At 42.9% G+C, this 15,542-nt stretch overlaps 1 protein-coding gene and 1 long non-coding RNA gene across 2 annotated transcripts in view; both read right to left on the bottom strand.

Annotated features, from left to right (window-relative positions):
* Window positions 1–15,542, bottom strand: part of LOC147799773 (uncharacterized) — a 118,555-nt gene that overhangs the window by 32,968 nt on the left and 70,045 nt on the right. The window lies entirely within an intron of this gene.
* Window positions 2,428–8,370, bottom strand: LOC147799776 (uncharacterized). Its single transcript, XM_087133618.1, has 4 exons — window positions 7,815–8,370; window positions 5,916–6,136; window positions 3,336–5,729; window positions 2,428–2,715 (listed from the first exon to the last, which is right to left on the bottom strand). The coding sequence occupies exons 1-4, from the start codon at window positions 8,005–8,007 to the stop codon at window positions 2,428–2,430; spliced, it is 3,096 nt and encodes a 1,031-aa protein (XP_086989744.1). The 5' UTR covers window positions 8,008–8,370.

Below are 15,542 nucleotides of genomic sequence, written 5' to 3'. Positions count from 1 at the left end.
GTCAGGGGTGTCAATTCGAGGAGATCACGGCCCAGTGTGCATTATAAACGTGTTCGCATACATGATTCACAGCAGGACCGAGAAGCAAAAATGGGAATCCTTTTCTAGAATCTCCATGAAACAAAGGACTGGTGTAGGCCTACATATAGAAAACTGCTTGTTCATGTAGATAATAGAAACACTGGAGACTGTAGCATTAAACGATACAGTTCCTTATGAACACACCGTTTTGATGAATGGAATAGGCACACAGGCCGTTGTACGCACGCGCAAACCCCTTCCGTCCCCCCCCCCCCCCGATCTCTGTGGTACAGCTAGAGGTGACACTGGGCGCGTAAAATTGTCCCATTACGCACGAACAACTTGGAACCTCGTGGATACCTGCGCGTGTGTGAAACTCGAACAAAATTAATACACCGCGCAGATCACGAAAAACCCCTGTAGTTTTGAATGGGACCTGGCGGTCAATGCGTTTATATATCTGTGGTACCAACTAACCACATAGGCGATCAAGTTTAATGAGCGTTTGACGTGGAGCACACTGAGTACGCGTAACGAATTTATTCTGGAATGTATGGGCTTAACGTTCAAGCAGAACGCCTGCAAGAACCCGCTTGTAACCGCCTGTCTTTCTTTCTCCAAAGTTGGGGGTGTACTTCAGCTAAGGGCGGATAGGCGCAAGACTGGGCCGTTTTCGAATAGGCTCCGTCTGAGGCTTCAACTGTTTTTTTTTACTTCCTGATTTTGAGGTTTCAAGCGCAATAGCCTGATAGTGCCACAAGGGGCCACACAAGGGAAGCCTCGAAATGAGGCTAATCGAACGCTGCAGTGTATTCGCCAAGGCATTCTGGGAAAAAGGTCAAGTCCCCGCCACGTTCCATCATGCTCATGCACGAACTGTAAATCCGTGACGTCATTACACTCGAGCAGCCTCCGGAGACCCGCTCGCCAGCCGGGGTAGTGGCGGCTGACACCAGAGCAGGCACGAAGATCACGTGATGGCTAAACGAATGCTTTCGTGTAAGTTTGACTTTCACGTGTAAGCTAATCGAAAGCACCCATATAGTTCTATGGGTGAATACCGGACTGGTTCATATTAGACGCCATCATTGTAGCGACATTACACTCATGTATAAGTAATATTCGCGCGTTTACAAGTCTCTTCGACCAATGGGGACGTCCTTAATTGAACGCGCGCGTCAGCTGTAAGCAAGCACAAGTGAGTGTGCTCCATCTGTTGTAGACTATTGCAGATAAAGTCGGGATGCAGCTGATCATCTGCCCTGCTGATCGCTTATGTACGCTACAGAGGCTGTTTAACAACGAAAACTGGATTACAGTGGTATGTGGTAATTTACAATTATTGATACAATTTTCTTTACATTATGAATTTGCACACTATCACACGCTCTCTTGAAGGCAACAGATAGGCCTATGGCTTAAAGGAAACGGAGGAAAGACTTTTGAAATTGGAATGTTAATTCGAATTCTAAATCTCAATCAAAGGGTGTGTCGTTACTTAGTACGTTTTAGCCCTTATTTGACAGCGATACAGTTCGACCTTGTCTTGATCCAAACCAAGAGCATTGGATGTAGGATTGGAGGCAAGTTGTTCTTGTGCAGGGTCCTGTATTATAGCTTAAGCTTAAAAGGACCACGCAACACAATTTACTTTGAACCCTTAAAATTGTACCTTTGTGTTTCAATTAACCTTATTTTTATGGTCTGTTTGATATTTCAAAGTGTATTTTGGGGCTTTTCTGATTCAAGTTATGCTAATGTGAATTAGCATTCATGTGTGAAACTGTGATGAAATCCCAGGCACTCAACGTCAGTATTAATTTGTGCACAAAATGCTTTTGGAATTTGCTGTAGTTTGCTGTTGTACATTTTAACTTGAACAATTTATTATGTAAGTATATGGCAATAACCCACTGGTCAACTATTTCTCGGAAATGTTTCCCAAGAGCAAATATAAGGTTCAAACTTCGAACATGGAAACATAAGCTGTTGGAGTTTACCTTACCGCAACAGTGCATCATTTATCAGTTTGTCTTGAAAATCGTTTTAATGTTAAAAAGTGCACTTTTCAGTATACTTAACTTCAAAAGGATTTCAAATAGTTTTCATATATTGAAAAAGAATTTAAAAGGATTTACATGTACAAAAAGTGAGTCTAAGAAAAAGTCACTGCATGGATCCCTTAAGTGTTTGTCTGAAAAAGCTGAAATCCGACGGATCAAGCGAAGTCCCGATCCGACTTCCATTTAAGTCCGGGCCAATAGTGTAATTGACATGAAAATATAAAATATTAAAACTCTGTTTACAAGGTTGACCTCATGGACGTCACTTCCACCAGAGCTGATGGTTTTTTCGGGGATTTCTATCACGGCTAAAGTTACGGAGTTGATGAAACTTCCGTCGTTGCTAAACTTGACTGGCACTTGACATCAAAGTGCCTGTACTTTTCGGCTTCAGTGTCATCTGTTGAGATGACGGTGTCGTGGACGTGCGGCCCGCCCCTGTCGGCCTCTGTCTACCACCGCAGAGGAGGTTCGTCCAGAGACGCCAGACTCTCTTGTTGCAGATGAACGAGAGGAAGATGAGAAGACCCTGGCAGGAGTTGAGGATGATAAAGATGTACCAGAGAGCGACGACGTCGGTGAATGCCGCTACAAAGCCGAAGATCCACGTGAAACCCATCAGGCTGGAGATCTATCGGGTAAAATGGAAAATAAGATATTCTTACCTATCTCCAAGGACTGGAGGCAGTAGGCCCTATTTGTTTCAACCTGTTCTGTGAATATAGGTTTTGCAGACCGGGATAGACGGAGAGTAAAGTCACGTTTGCATGACTAGCAGTGCATTGTAGGAACGTCAAATTTCAGGTACAGGCCTCACTAGTCAGTTTTGATGAAACGATTTTACAGTAATTTACCGACTGTAAATGGGACAAGTGAGTTGATTAATAAACCTTTCCGTAATCCATGTCGGGTCTTACAGAGGAGTGTACAGTCGAACTCGTTAATTCGAGGTCCTTCGAACCTGTACAGATTACCTTGTTAAAAGAGTAACCACGCTGTTATTGTCAAGAATGCAAACAATGAAGAACAAAGGACCGAGACTGAGAAATTCCTTGTTACAAACAGAATATTTGTATTGCCCTTATTAACGAGGTTCAACTGTATTAAAAAAGACTTATTTGGATTGTAAGCTCGAGTGCCGCATGGTAATCTATCTTGCTTTCAAAGATAAGTACAACAGTGAGTTGCCTTGTGTTTTATAATGTATCTGCCTTTAGTGAAATTTTGACGTCTGTCCTCATCAGTACTTACCCTTATGTACACGACCAGCTCTTGTTTCAACTTTTGCAGTTCTGTCTTTTCCGTGACTACATTGGTCATCTTCTTTGAATTACGCATCCCGTGGATAGTTAAGATAAACAGAACACTATTCACAAGCACCGTCAAGCCTATGGGAACACCAAAGGCTACCAGATTGACGTTATTATTGCCGATCCAACAGACATTCTCATTACCGTACGAGAGGGGAATATCTGTGCAGTCACACAGGTGGATCACCAAGCATGGGAGAACTACAAGAAAGGCTCCTCCAAACACGAAGATCCCCTGAGAAAAGTAAACTCTCAAATCGACGTCAAGTCTCCGGATTTTAGAGATGGAAACAAAAACTCGGTTCAGAGCAAAAGCCAAGACTCCCGTCCAGAGTACCGTTGCCAGCCACAAGAAGTGACCGAGGACAGCCACCGTGGTGCAAGCTGGCGGGTTGCTCGTTGCAGAGCCACTGACAAGAAGGAGGAGCTGCGCCAGAAAGAGACAGGCAACAAGAGACATGATTGCCAGACTGATGCGCTTTCGGAGCTCCTTGAAGAAGCAGTATGTAGTGAAAGTAACTAATGCTGCTGTCATGGAGATGATGTTGGCAATCAGACTTAGAACCGTTTGAGCTTGTGAAAACACTAAGAAAGTCGCTGTCTTGGTGCCGTTTCTAGTGCCGTTAATTTCATAAAAAGAGCACACCTCTATGTCTCCATTTTCTGTTCTGATGAACTCGTCCATCTGAAAAAGTTTTCCTATCGGCGTGTAAATGATTGAGCCTGGGTTATTTTCATCTGCTTCGAAAAGTGTTGAGTTTAGTCTCACGCGAGGGCAGGTTAACTTTGGTTCAGCACAGATCTGGATATCAGTGAATTGCTCGAACACATCTTCCCTTCTTTGGAAGTTGGCCCGTATTATTGTTTGATTCAAAGTGAACCAAGATTCAGATGCATTAATGTAGATCAGCGTTGTACCATTTTCGGCAGGAATGGAAAAGGTAGTGTCGTTAAGCCAGATCCCGGTACATTTGTCTATAGGAAGGCTTTGACAAGTCTGGCGGAACTCTATAAACCATGTCTCGCGGGAGGCGATTGTTTGGCAAAGTGACGAATCTGGAAGAGATAATTTGGAGATGCCACGAAAGTCCATCAATGTTTCCCCAGTTGTGTTGACAGAGAAAGAATACTGGGCAGTACTAGTGCAATTGAAAGTCGGTACAGGGGTTACATTGGCCAGTGCTGGAGTGGAAGATCCAAATTGTAAGGATCGTTGCTCAAGTCCAAGGAATTCTTCAAGACACAGCTGCAAGTCTCCAGTTAGGAGGGAATCCCCACCATTTAACAGACTGTCCTGACAATGCTCCTCCAAACTGACTGACACTTCCATGACAATGTCACCGTCACCTCCACTGTCCCCATCACAAGCCTTTCCCAAGGTCTTAAAGTCGGGGGCACACTTGTTATCCTTAAGAAGATAGCCATCTGGGCAGGACAATCTACGACAACTTGAAATAAAAGGATCGTAGACTTCATTTGGAGGACATTGGACTATCTCTGACACCAATACCTCCCTATTTCGAACTATCTTCACTCTGCTATCGGAGCGGAAATCAAAGAGGACTGAGATGGGGGGTATTTCTTCTGGTGGTGGTGGTTCAATGGGACGATCCGGTTCAGTTGGACCTCCTACACCTGGAATGCCTGGTGAACCCTTGTCTCCTCCTTCATCCGGCTCACCCGGTCGTCCCGGTCTAGGTCTCGGTGGAAACGTACCAACCGGTACATTTGGATAAAAGACCGGTAATGTTAACTCTTGCCGACAGTCTGTGGCGTAGTCTAACCTGTCGGGCCCGTTGGGTACGTTACACAGGGCACAGTGTGGATTCTGGAACACGTTATTACTGTTTGGGCCTGGACCAGCCACCGTCGTGTATGCCGTGTATGCCTCGCAAGCCTCACGGAGTTGAGGCGCCACGCAATGCCGTATAACATCCGAGTAACAGTGTCGTGGCCGCACAGTTACCTCGTCCCTATTCGGGGGTTGGATCATTATATCACAACCTAGTTCTCTTTCTACTCTTCGGACATTTGAGATTGAGGTTTGCAAGAGTGAGGTTGCTCTGCGGTTTAAGAGTAAAGTTCGGCATTCCACGACAATTTCCCAAGCGACCAAGTCCGTTAGTGCTTCCCCATGACAGAGGGCGCAGTAGATATTCTTGAAATGCCTTCTGCTGTTTTGGCTGTAGGAAGGAATCACAGACAAGCTATCGTGAGGGTCTGGATTCCGACATAGAACAGCCGTCTGGATGTCGGTAGTATCGCTAGGACAAGTGCTGACGAGGTAGTAGCTTTCCGCGTTTTTGTTTGGAGAAACACAGGATAGATTCTCCATCTGAGGTTGAATAAATAAAAGCATATCAGCCAAAGTTAGTTACCCTTGAAGAATAACATAGGAATTTTCGAGATTGAAATAAATTCTCCGCAGAATATCCCATATTTCATGAAGAAAAATTCCTACCTCATTATGACGAAAGGAATTTCCAGTTGGATGAAAATTTAATTTGTTCAATTGACTAACCTCTTTTTGTGTTTCGTTTTGCCACAAAGAATCGGCTTCTTGGGATTCCCGACCACATGTCTCCGTGTAGTCGTAGCAACAGTCGTCATATATGACGCACTCTGGATCACAATGACAAAGTGAGGGCCGTGTGTCGTTTCGTGACTGACACCCAAGGCTACGGCAGAAGTGCTTGTATTTGCACAAGCCCACCGTGGTGTCATTTATCGTGATGGTCGTAACTGTAAACCAATGAATTTAAAGGGAGAAAGTAAACTAACAATTTGCAAATAAGGTGTAATTAGGACAGTAGGATTCCGTTAAACAATAAGTTGAAGTGCATGTAACACCCAAAAGGATTGATGATAATCCAGTTTTTATATTTCCTGGGATCGACAAACCTGAAACCAATTGTTCTCCAGTTTTTCAGCCCATGATATCGATCCCTGTCTGACCAATTTTCAGGAAAAAAACCACCCAGAATACATATGAATAGATCATTACTTTGTGCATGCTAAGCTGTGGCCTTGGCTATGCTTTTAAACACGCGGAAAGCGGGCCGCGTTTGCAAATGGCACGGAAGTTTTTTGAAGGGGAAATGGCATTAGGGCTTTGTGCAGGAAGTGAGTTTTTGGACTATGAAATTACAACCCATGGCAAGCGGATATGGAAGTGAACAACAGTGGACATAACGGTAGGTCTTGCGGTTGGATCGATAACCCAATTATTCAAAACTGTGTCTTCTGGAAGATTCATGAATGATTGCCGATTATAATTATCTTCTCTGGTGCAACACCGGCCGACAGTTATGAAATTGCATTTTTGTCATTACTCTCCGTCTTTGAAATATAATCGAAAATCTGTGCGTGTATTTCCTCAGTTATGTATGACAAAATTGGAACTTTCATGAAGAATGTTTCCGCGTTGGATGCTTGGCTATACGTTGTCCAAATATATTTCTGAAAGTCGTTGTATGACAAGCCCAAAACACTGAGGCTGGCGGATCTGCCTGGGAGATAAATCTGTCTGGACGTCAACATTTACACGACAGCAAAAGCACGTGTGAAAGAACGAAAGAAGGAAAAACTTGTGTTCTTAATTTGTTCTTAACACTTATCGTTCGAAAAAGTTCTCTGACTGTATCCCAAAATCTAGTAGATGTTATTTCATGACTTTAAGATCATTGCCCATTTTCGACAACCATCAAGGCTCTACAACTACATTTCGTAACAGTCTCATCCCATACTTGGCCAGATTGCTGAATGATGCACTCAAAGCTTGATCTTTCTTTAGACAGCAGCCTGTGCGATTTGTACACTGATGTCTCTAAACATATTAATTTAAATATAATTAAAATTATACGTCAATTTTCTTTCTTTGTATATTTGTACTGTTGTCTGTAGCTTTCTTAAACCTGTCTTTTATTCACGGACCGTTTTACATTATATAGTGCTTTCGTATGTGTCTTGTGCAATCTGTGTTTTGAAATGTATTTCATTATTTTTGTCATATCACTTCATAATTCAACCTTTGGGTTGCTATCAAGTGGAAATAAACCAGAATGATAGTAATAAAAATATGGAAGAATAATAATGTTGTAAGTAATCCCCCTCTCTGAGAACTAGAAAATAAACCCCGCCTTTGAGCCAATGTCTGCCTGGCCAGCATGGATCTGCCCTGGATATCTCGTACTAGGTCTAGGTGTCTTGAAATGTAGGCAGCCTCCTTGGTTAATGTCCACTAATTTTCGCCATCATTCAGCCTAAAATGTTGGTGTTTGTGGGCAAAAATGGAAAGGATTCAAAATCGTTCATTTGTCGACCATCGATTTGACAGGCAGTCTTTATGTTGCTAGTGCAGAAGAACGAACACTCATGGATACAATCTTGAACTTGCAAGTAGATGGTGTAATTTGCTTACCATCGATTGGAATAGCTGTCCTGGTTCCTGGCGGCCCCAGGTCACCGCGGATGGCAGGACTTCCACGGCGCGATGGGCCCCTTGGCGTCGAAGGACCTGACAGTATCTGAGCCGTCGTTAACACCGCACACTGAACAAGTAGAACCGCCATTGGAAACCCATAAAGGATTGCCGAAAATGCTCCTAATCGCATTGTGTGAGCTGCGTACTTTTCTGTAGTAGGTTAGAAGACTTGACCCAGCAAGTGAAGTTGTTTTATTCTTTTGCAGATAAAGAGCAGATGGACAAAACTTGTGGAAGTAATTACTGGCCTATACACGAGTGCGTCCAAGTCACCAAAGAAGGAACTCTGAATTTTAGTAGCCAAAGCAAATTCGTGTATTAGATGTTGGATAATGACGACAAGTTCATGTTTAATGAACTGAAGTTCTGCAGCTGCTAACTTTTATAGCTGACAGAGATGGCGTGTGAACGTTAACCGCAAGAGAAGAAAGTCGTTGACTGTACGTACAGATGTCGTGTATAGAGTGGTTTGTCGATCATACTGAACGTGATGTGAAGGACACTGGATGGAACGCCCAAGAAAATTTAGCGGAAACAAGCGCCTGAAATGTAAAAACACACTGGCAGTGTTCCCGTGTCCGGCTTAGGTGAGTGACGTCACGACGGGCAACGAGTGTTAGGAATATTAGAAGGGTTCCGTGAAGTGGCTCCCGGTGGCTAAACTGGCAGCCCAGTCGGCCCAGGGGTCTACCGATTGTGAACCAAGGCACCTCTGGCAAATTGGAGCTCGCTTGACGACTTAATTCACTCAAACAAAAGTTAGTGAAAATAATTACATGTTCTGGTTTTATCGAAATAAGCTGGACAGGCCCGTGATGGAGAGACCGTTTGCCTACTTGTGATGTGACTTGTGCAAGTTCCGTTTGCGACAGTCCTTGGTAACAGATTTATTGTTTTCAACCACGCACATACAAACGGGGCCCGACGTGTAACCAGGAAGATGCATGAGTCGGAAGCACGTGTATTGGCGCTTGAAAACAGACACCCACAAAAACAGATATGGATTGATATTCCATCCTTATTCCATCTGTGGATGGTGTACTATTCCATATGTTCCACTCCATCCATGGCAAAGCACGTTCCTAAAATTACTTTGTGCATTTTGAAAAACTCAAAGCCATTGTACTTTTTCATTGTCAAAGAAGGCACAACCTCAAGACTCTGACGGTCTTAAAATCTCTTGTCCATTAATGTAAATTTGAATTTCATCAAACCGTTCAGTTTCAGCGCATCGTTTGTACATGCCTAGTGGAATCAACTCCAAATTGCAGCCAGATCACTTCATTTTCATCCACCTGGACCCAAGTTCAATTTGGAATTTTACAAAATAAAATCCCAACTGCGTCCAGCTTCGACTCTTATAATATTTGTACCTGGGTTTTATACTGTCGTCCTGGCGGCAGGTTTTAAGACGGTCGTTTACGTGTCCGCGGACAATTTTTTTTCATACTTTGTAGGACGACTGGAATCAGGGTGCAAGTAAACAAAATAGACATTCCAAATCCAGACGTAGTCCGTTGCCATGGAAACACTTCCGTTTGTGCTTTTTGGCATTTTAGGCCGATGTAGGGCTCTGAAAAAAAATGGTTTTTAGCTTACATTTATAAGTCCACCTAACCAAAATGCAAAAATATTTCACAGATCCACATAAATCATTCTTGCTTCTGCTTGAGAGAAACAATTATGGCTTTAAGTGTCACCCTTATGCTCTTTTGTCAGCTTGCATTGAAGTGTGTTTTTAAAAAATGCAGTATTGACATTTTTTGCCCCACAAAACGTCAACTTGCCATGCGTCTCAGCATATTTTCCTTTTGGTTGTGATTAGGGCCAACATTATTCTTTTCAGATGTGGTGAGAAAATCTTGGGCAATTCTGTCCTGCTATGATATTGCCTCAAATATGGTTATTTTTCACAAAACCGAAAATTGCATTTTGGGCCTTTTCCTCAGTTTGAATCAATTATACACAGAAAGAAAGGTACGCTTTTGTGATTCTGGCATTGGTGAGTAACGAATACCCTATAAGATCTATATCCCACCAATCCCTGCATGGCCCATGATAAGTTCTTGGGTTGTTGTTACCACATGACTTTTGTACTGTTAAGTGTATATGATTCCTATTGCAAAAGCACACCTTGCCCCAACAACTTACAACTTGCTTCATGTACAAGTAGTCTTCCCACAGTCTTTTTGTCACCCGCCTGCCACCCAATGTCAAAATTGATAAACTCCAAACTCCAAGAAGAAACTAAATAGTTTGCACATCCAAAAGTTTCCTAATGGTAAAAAACTCTTGGGCTTCGAAGTGAGCAAAAAACTCCCTAAATATCTTACTGGCCAAAATGCCTTTTGTACCCTCTTCTGTCGGCAATTTTGAGGCAAAGCTCCATTGGAGTTGCATTGGTGGAAATATAAAAAGCAATATAAAAAGCAGTATATATTAAGCATGAATAAATTCAGCCAAAAATTTTGATGACGGTTTCCGGTGGTCCATCTCTAAGATAAATCAAATGCATATGAATTATAAAAACCCAGATATTACATGCCTGTTTTAACTGTACATATGGCTTTTTCTGCATTTTACTCTTTTGGGGAAACATTGGATGCTGAAGACCATGCCTCAAGAACAAAAACCAACAATTTGTGATCTCTGTCTCTATTCTCAACTGTCGCTGACACTGGTCTGACGTTTGATGCAATATGGCCGTTTCACATTAGTGCGCCACCAAGAGTTTGCAACGCGTTGGCAAATCACAATGCGCGGAATTTGTTGACCCATTGCGCGTTTGGAAAGGGTCGACAAATTTCGCGCGTTCTGCTTGGCCAATGCGTTGCAAACTCTTGGTGGCGCACTATTGTGAATCGCTCGTATTTGACTAAAATAGCTTGAAATCTATTGTGCCGTCTGTTTCCTTGAGCGTCTTTATTGATGCGCACTGTTTTGCAATAACAGCAGGGTCACATTTTGACCACTTCACCAAGGCTGAACATTTCATCTAGGAAACCCCTTTTGTTTTTTGTTGAAATGTTTTGACTGTCGACATTTCTGTAAAGCTCAACCTGCAGGCAGGACTAAGTTCTTTGTCGGAGATTACGTTTGCTGCCATACATCGGATGACTCCTGTCCCAACCTGCAATTTGCCATGAAGTGTGTGCTTCTCTAACAATCCCATATTGTCATTACAATATAACAAACGGTAATTCAAGTCACTGAGCGTCTTTTAGAATTGATGCAACCTTTTCAGTGCTTAACCAATAACTTTTGAAGATATTTCTCTCTAGAGAAAATCACCCCTCAAACAGTCATGAGGCCCACCGCCATTTAGAAAATTGATGCTTTCACTTAATTGCAAAACAGAGCAATTTTTGGAGGGCCCCGTTTTGTCTGAATTTATACAAACTGTCAGTTCTGCTTCTAGATTCTATCCTCCTTCCAAACCACCCAGTCCACCTGCCACGAAATGCTCTTATTGCAGAGAATAAAATTTGACTTATTACTGGCCCGCATCATCCGCCTGCTGATTTGGCACAGTAGCAAATAGGTGTAGTACATGAACCTTGTAGTTCAAACTTCTGAACGTTTCCACCAAGGACTAAACTGGGAGTTGATTTCTACTAGAAGTCAAATTTAATTGAGTCCCTTTACCGCTGTAATGAACACAGCTACGAATCATCAAAGAAGAGAAATTTGTAACAGCAGTTAGGCTATGTATGAAAAATAAACGTAGAAGTGAGCATTATCATAATTAAAAAAACATCGAAATATCTTTTAAAATACCCCCCCCCCAAAAAAAACCCCAACAAAACACAACATTGGACTCAGACACAAAGACGTTCAAGGACTTCTCGGGCAAGAGTCTCGCACGCGCATACCAAACAAGTTAAGCTATTACGTAATAGTGCTGTGTGTTTCCCTTGTACACGTCCGTTTCGCTTCAGACGCTTGCTTTTCAGCGAGTGTCACATGTGACTTATGCCAACAGTAACTGTTCGTGTTTTCCTCGCGGTTGGTTTCGTGTTTCGATTAATCTCCATGGGTTGGTTCCATGCCTCTCGCATTACCGTTAACCGCTCTGAGGTCGGCTGTCACTTACAGTTTCATGATCATACATGTACATAAATAGCAACAGGCACGCGAGAGCGAGCATTCATTTTGAGTTGATGGTCGCAAGATGGGTAGACAGTTTCTGTCGTGGTGGTGTCTGCCAGCTTTATTTCCTCTGCTTGTTCTGGTTACGCGGAGTTTGGCCCAGTCATGGCCAAGCCACGATGGAGGATTCCCTCCTCTGCAACCGGAACCATCCCCACCAGTCGACGGTAAGTTGAAAGATTTGACCTTGATTCCCCATGAAAGAAAAATCAGTTCCCATGGGCAAACTATGTGCCTTCATTATTTGTTTCTCTCGTGGATTTTCCATGGAAGCATTATTTTTGAATACTTTTGCGATTGGAGACTACGTGTATAAACTAGGTAGTATTGCATGCATGTACATATAGGTCTTTACACAAGTTGTACATGTACGTAACTTTTTGTACGTTTTCCAAGTAGCAGTCTACTGCTGCTGGGTGATATCATGCACTTGAACTCACGTATTCAACCAACCATGCCATAGAGACTCTGTACGTTGAACCATGGAGGAAAAACACAGTGTGAATACGATCCGAGCATTGCTCGACTGCTGTGCAGGATATGCGTACATGTATTAGACTTTGTAATAACCTTTATCTATTCACCCTTGGCCCGCGTAAGTGCAAACTGCATGTATTGCCACTGATTGGCAGGCTATTAAAGTTATAAATACAATGCACGCGTACACTCCCTCTTTTAATTCTGTCGAAAAAATTCCAAAACCATGTTTTGCTGTCTGAAAGAGTTGATCTGCCAGTTGAACTCAAGTACACGTAAAATGTATCAGATCTTAAACGTTATCACAGTTCACACTTTGTAGTACGAGCAAGAGCTCGCATCTAAAACAATGTCAGAAATTTGGTAAAAAGCAGTATTTGTCCCGTTGCGAAGAATGACGTGTGAACTTTTAATGGACTTTTGAAAATGAACTGAAGACTACATAACCTGAAAACTGAGCGGATTTGAGCGGAGAGGCGCAACAAGGAGCCCCATATTCTCAGGGTAACGTGAAAATATGGTCAGATAGCGAACCCGCGAATCAGAAGGAATGGAAGCTATTTCAGGGTTTTGAGAAACATTGTAATTGTGTAGTTTCCGTACTTAGCCGCAAATCTAGGGGAGGGTCTGGGGGCCAAACCCCCCTTGCTCTGAGACCAAAAGAAAAAAAAGATACAGATAAAAAAGAGGGAAAATACAAAAGTGACTAAAGTAAGTGCTCCTATACCACTATTAAAACTGTACGTCATTTGTGTTGTATTATCATCGTTTCCGTTTGTCCGCAAATGAGGTATTAAAAAAAATCCCCGGCCTGACCCCCTTAAAAATTTCCTGGATCCATTTTTCTTAGCGTTTTTCTTCACAATTTGTAACTGTATAGCGGCGTCAGACAGTATTTAAAGCAGAAAAAATGATTCACTATACTTTCAGCATAAATTTGTGGATGTCAGAGTTGTCCTGGTGCGCTTACATAAAGGTCAGCAGTTGTATGGTTTGTCAGTAATAAACCAGTACCCGTGGGCTGTGGCACATTCCTTTTGTGACACATCAAGGCGCGAACTGGATAAGTGATTGGGCCTGGTATGCGACCAGCTCCACACTACGTCGACGACAGCCGAGGCTGTGACAGGGCAAATATATTACGATCACCGATTGTGTAGACTCCAAACACGGCTTATTATTGTTATTTCTAGAATAAATTCACGGCAAACAAGCATTTCATTTTTTGTGACCTGTAATTGACATAATCTTGTCTGGCCAGCTCCCGTAATGATGGTGGGTTTTACATCAAGAGATCTCGACATGTGGATTAAATACATATAGAGGGATACGATCGTGTATCGTCGGACTTCTTGTATATGCAGCAAGAGAGGATAGGTTTCTTCATGCAGATAATTCTAGCTTGGGCAATTCCGTCCCTTTGAGGAAGTTGGATGCTTACTGCACCGACGTCAAGGGAGGAATCCACTCTGATTAATTAAAACAAACTCCTACATGTTTACATAAAAATGACTAGCCCCCAAAACTTAAATCTTTATTAAAATCAACCAACTGAAATACATACTGATAAAATTACATATACTTTAAATTTTACATTTTATCCACTCAACAAGGCAACAGCAGTAAACTTCTAATATTATAATAAGCTCAGTTTTCATCTCGAATTACCAAACTATTAATCAAGGCCAAGAAACTGATGTGCGGTCTACTAATACCAAGAAAACACAATTATTAGGTGAGTCAACTCCTGTATGCACAAGGTCAATTAAATCTATACACCATCTGGACTGATCTGATCGAACCGCAGAACTTCATGAACGTTCTGGTTCGGTCTACAAGGGATGGGTCTTGTTACCATGGTGATGTTCTCACTAGTTAAAGTGGCAGTATGAGTATGCAAGCGATTCGTTCAAAGTACATAATGTAACACTTAAAGATAAAGGAGAAAGCTTTGGTTATTTAGGTCCAAGAAGATAGCCAAAGGCACCTCCGGTCTTCAAAAGGCATGGCCGATTAGACGAAAACGGCTTCTTAGCAGGGTGGTGGTGGCAGGTGCTCAGTACCCGTGTGCGAGCGGACAGCCGAACCGGGAAATACACACCGAGGCAGTAGCGTATGAGGGCACGATGCAAAGCGCCAAGACACCTGGCCACGGTTTCAGTGATCGCCAGGGCATCGCAGCTGTAGAGCAGAACTGTCTTGACTGTTGACTTAAAAAGCTGCATTTTGACACTGTCGCAGGCTGCTCCGTCCCAAATAGATGTAAGTTTTCGGGCAGCGATCCAGGCCAACCGTCGACGCCGCTGAACGGCGCTTCTACTGTCTACCACGTTGCAACTAAGGTAACAAAGGTCCTCGCAGGCTGCAAGGGCAATGCTGGTTTTTGTGTGGATGACAGAATGTGGAGTGTCTCCGACGTACATGACCTTTGTCGTGCTGGCATTGAGTCGTAGACCCATTGCTGTCTCGAAACGCGGATGTAGTTGGCGTTGTGCTGCCTCCGCATCATCATCGGACATTAGCCTGGGAAGGCAGTCCTTCTAGGAGAAGGAAAACCCTGATCTCGAGCCACTACTGCCCAGCGACTATATCCACTCACGGAAAGGCTTCAGAAGTCAACCTCAGGGCTCTCTCTCTCTCTCGCTCTCTCTCTCTCTCTCTCTCTCTCTCTCTCTCTCTCTCTCTCTCTCTCTCTCTCTCTCTCTCTCTCTCTCTCTCTCTCTCTCTCTCTCTCCTCTCTCATCTCTCTCTCTCTCTCTCTCTCTCTGTCATATCCCTTTAAGACCTCGTGTGTGAATGAATTGCCAAGAGTCTATCAAATGGTAATATTTAATGGCTTCTGGTGCAGTTAAATAGATTGCCGGAAAAATTCAAAGAAAGTGGAAAATGTCAATTTTGCGACAAAGTATGATTACGAAAAATTATCGGTTTTTTTTTTACCTAGATTTGTGTCTAGTTTGCACAATTTGCCAAGTTTACCTTAATATAACTTTGATGCCACATGAAAGACTAGGAACTCTTCTGTTCAAGGTTATTACT

This window comes from Acanthaster planci, linkage group LG02 (genome assembly GCF_054643075.1).
Source record: "Acanthaster planci isolate LZ-2023a linkage group LG02, COTS_SCS, whole genome shotgun sequence".
In the NCBI taxonomy this organism is placed as follows: Eukaryota; Metazoa; Echinodermata; class Asteroidea; order Valvatida; family Acanthasteridae; genus Acanthaster; species Acanthaster planci.
Note: the sequence above shows the minus strand (reverse complement) of the source record. Positions and strands in the feature narration are given on the sequence as shown.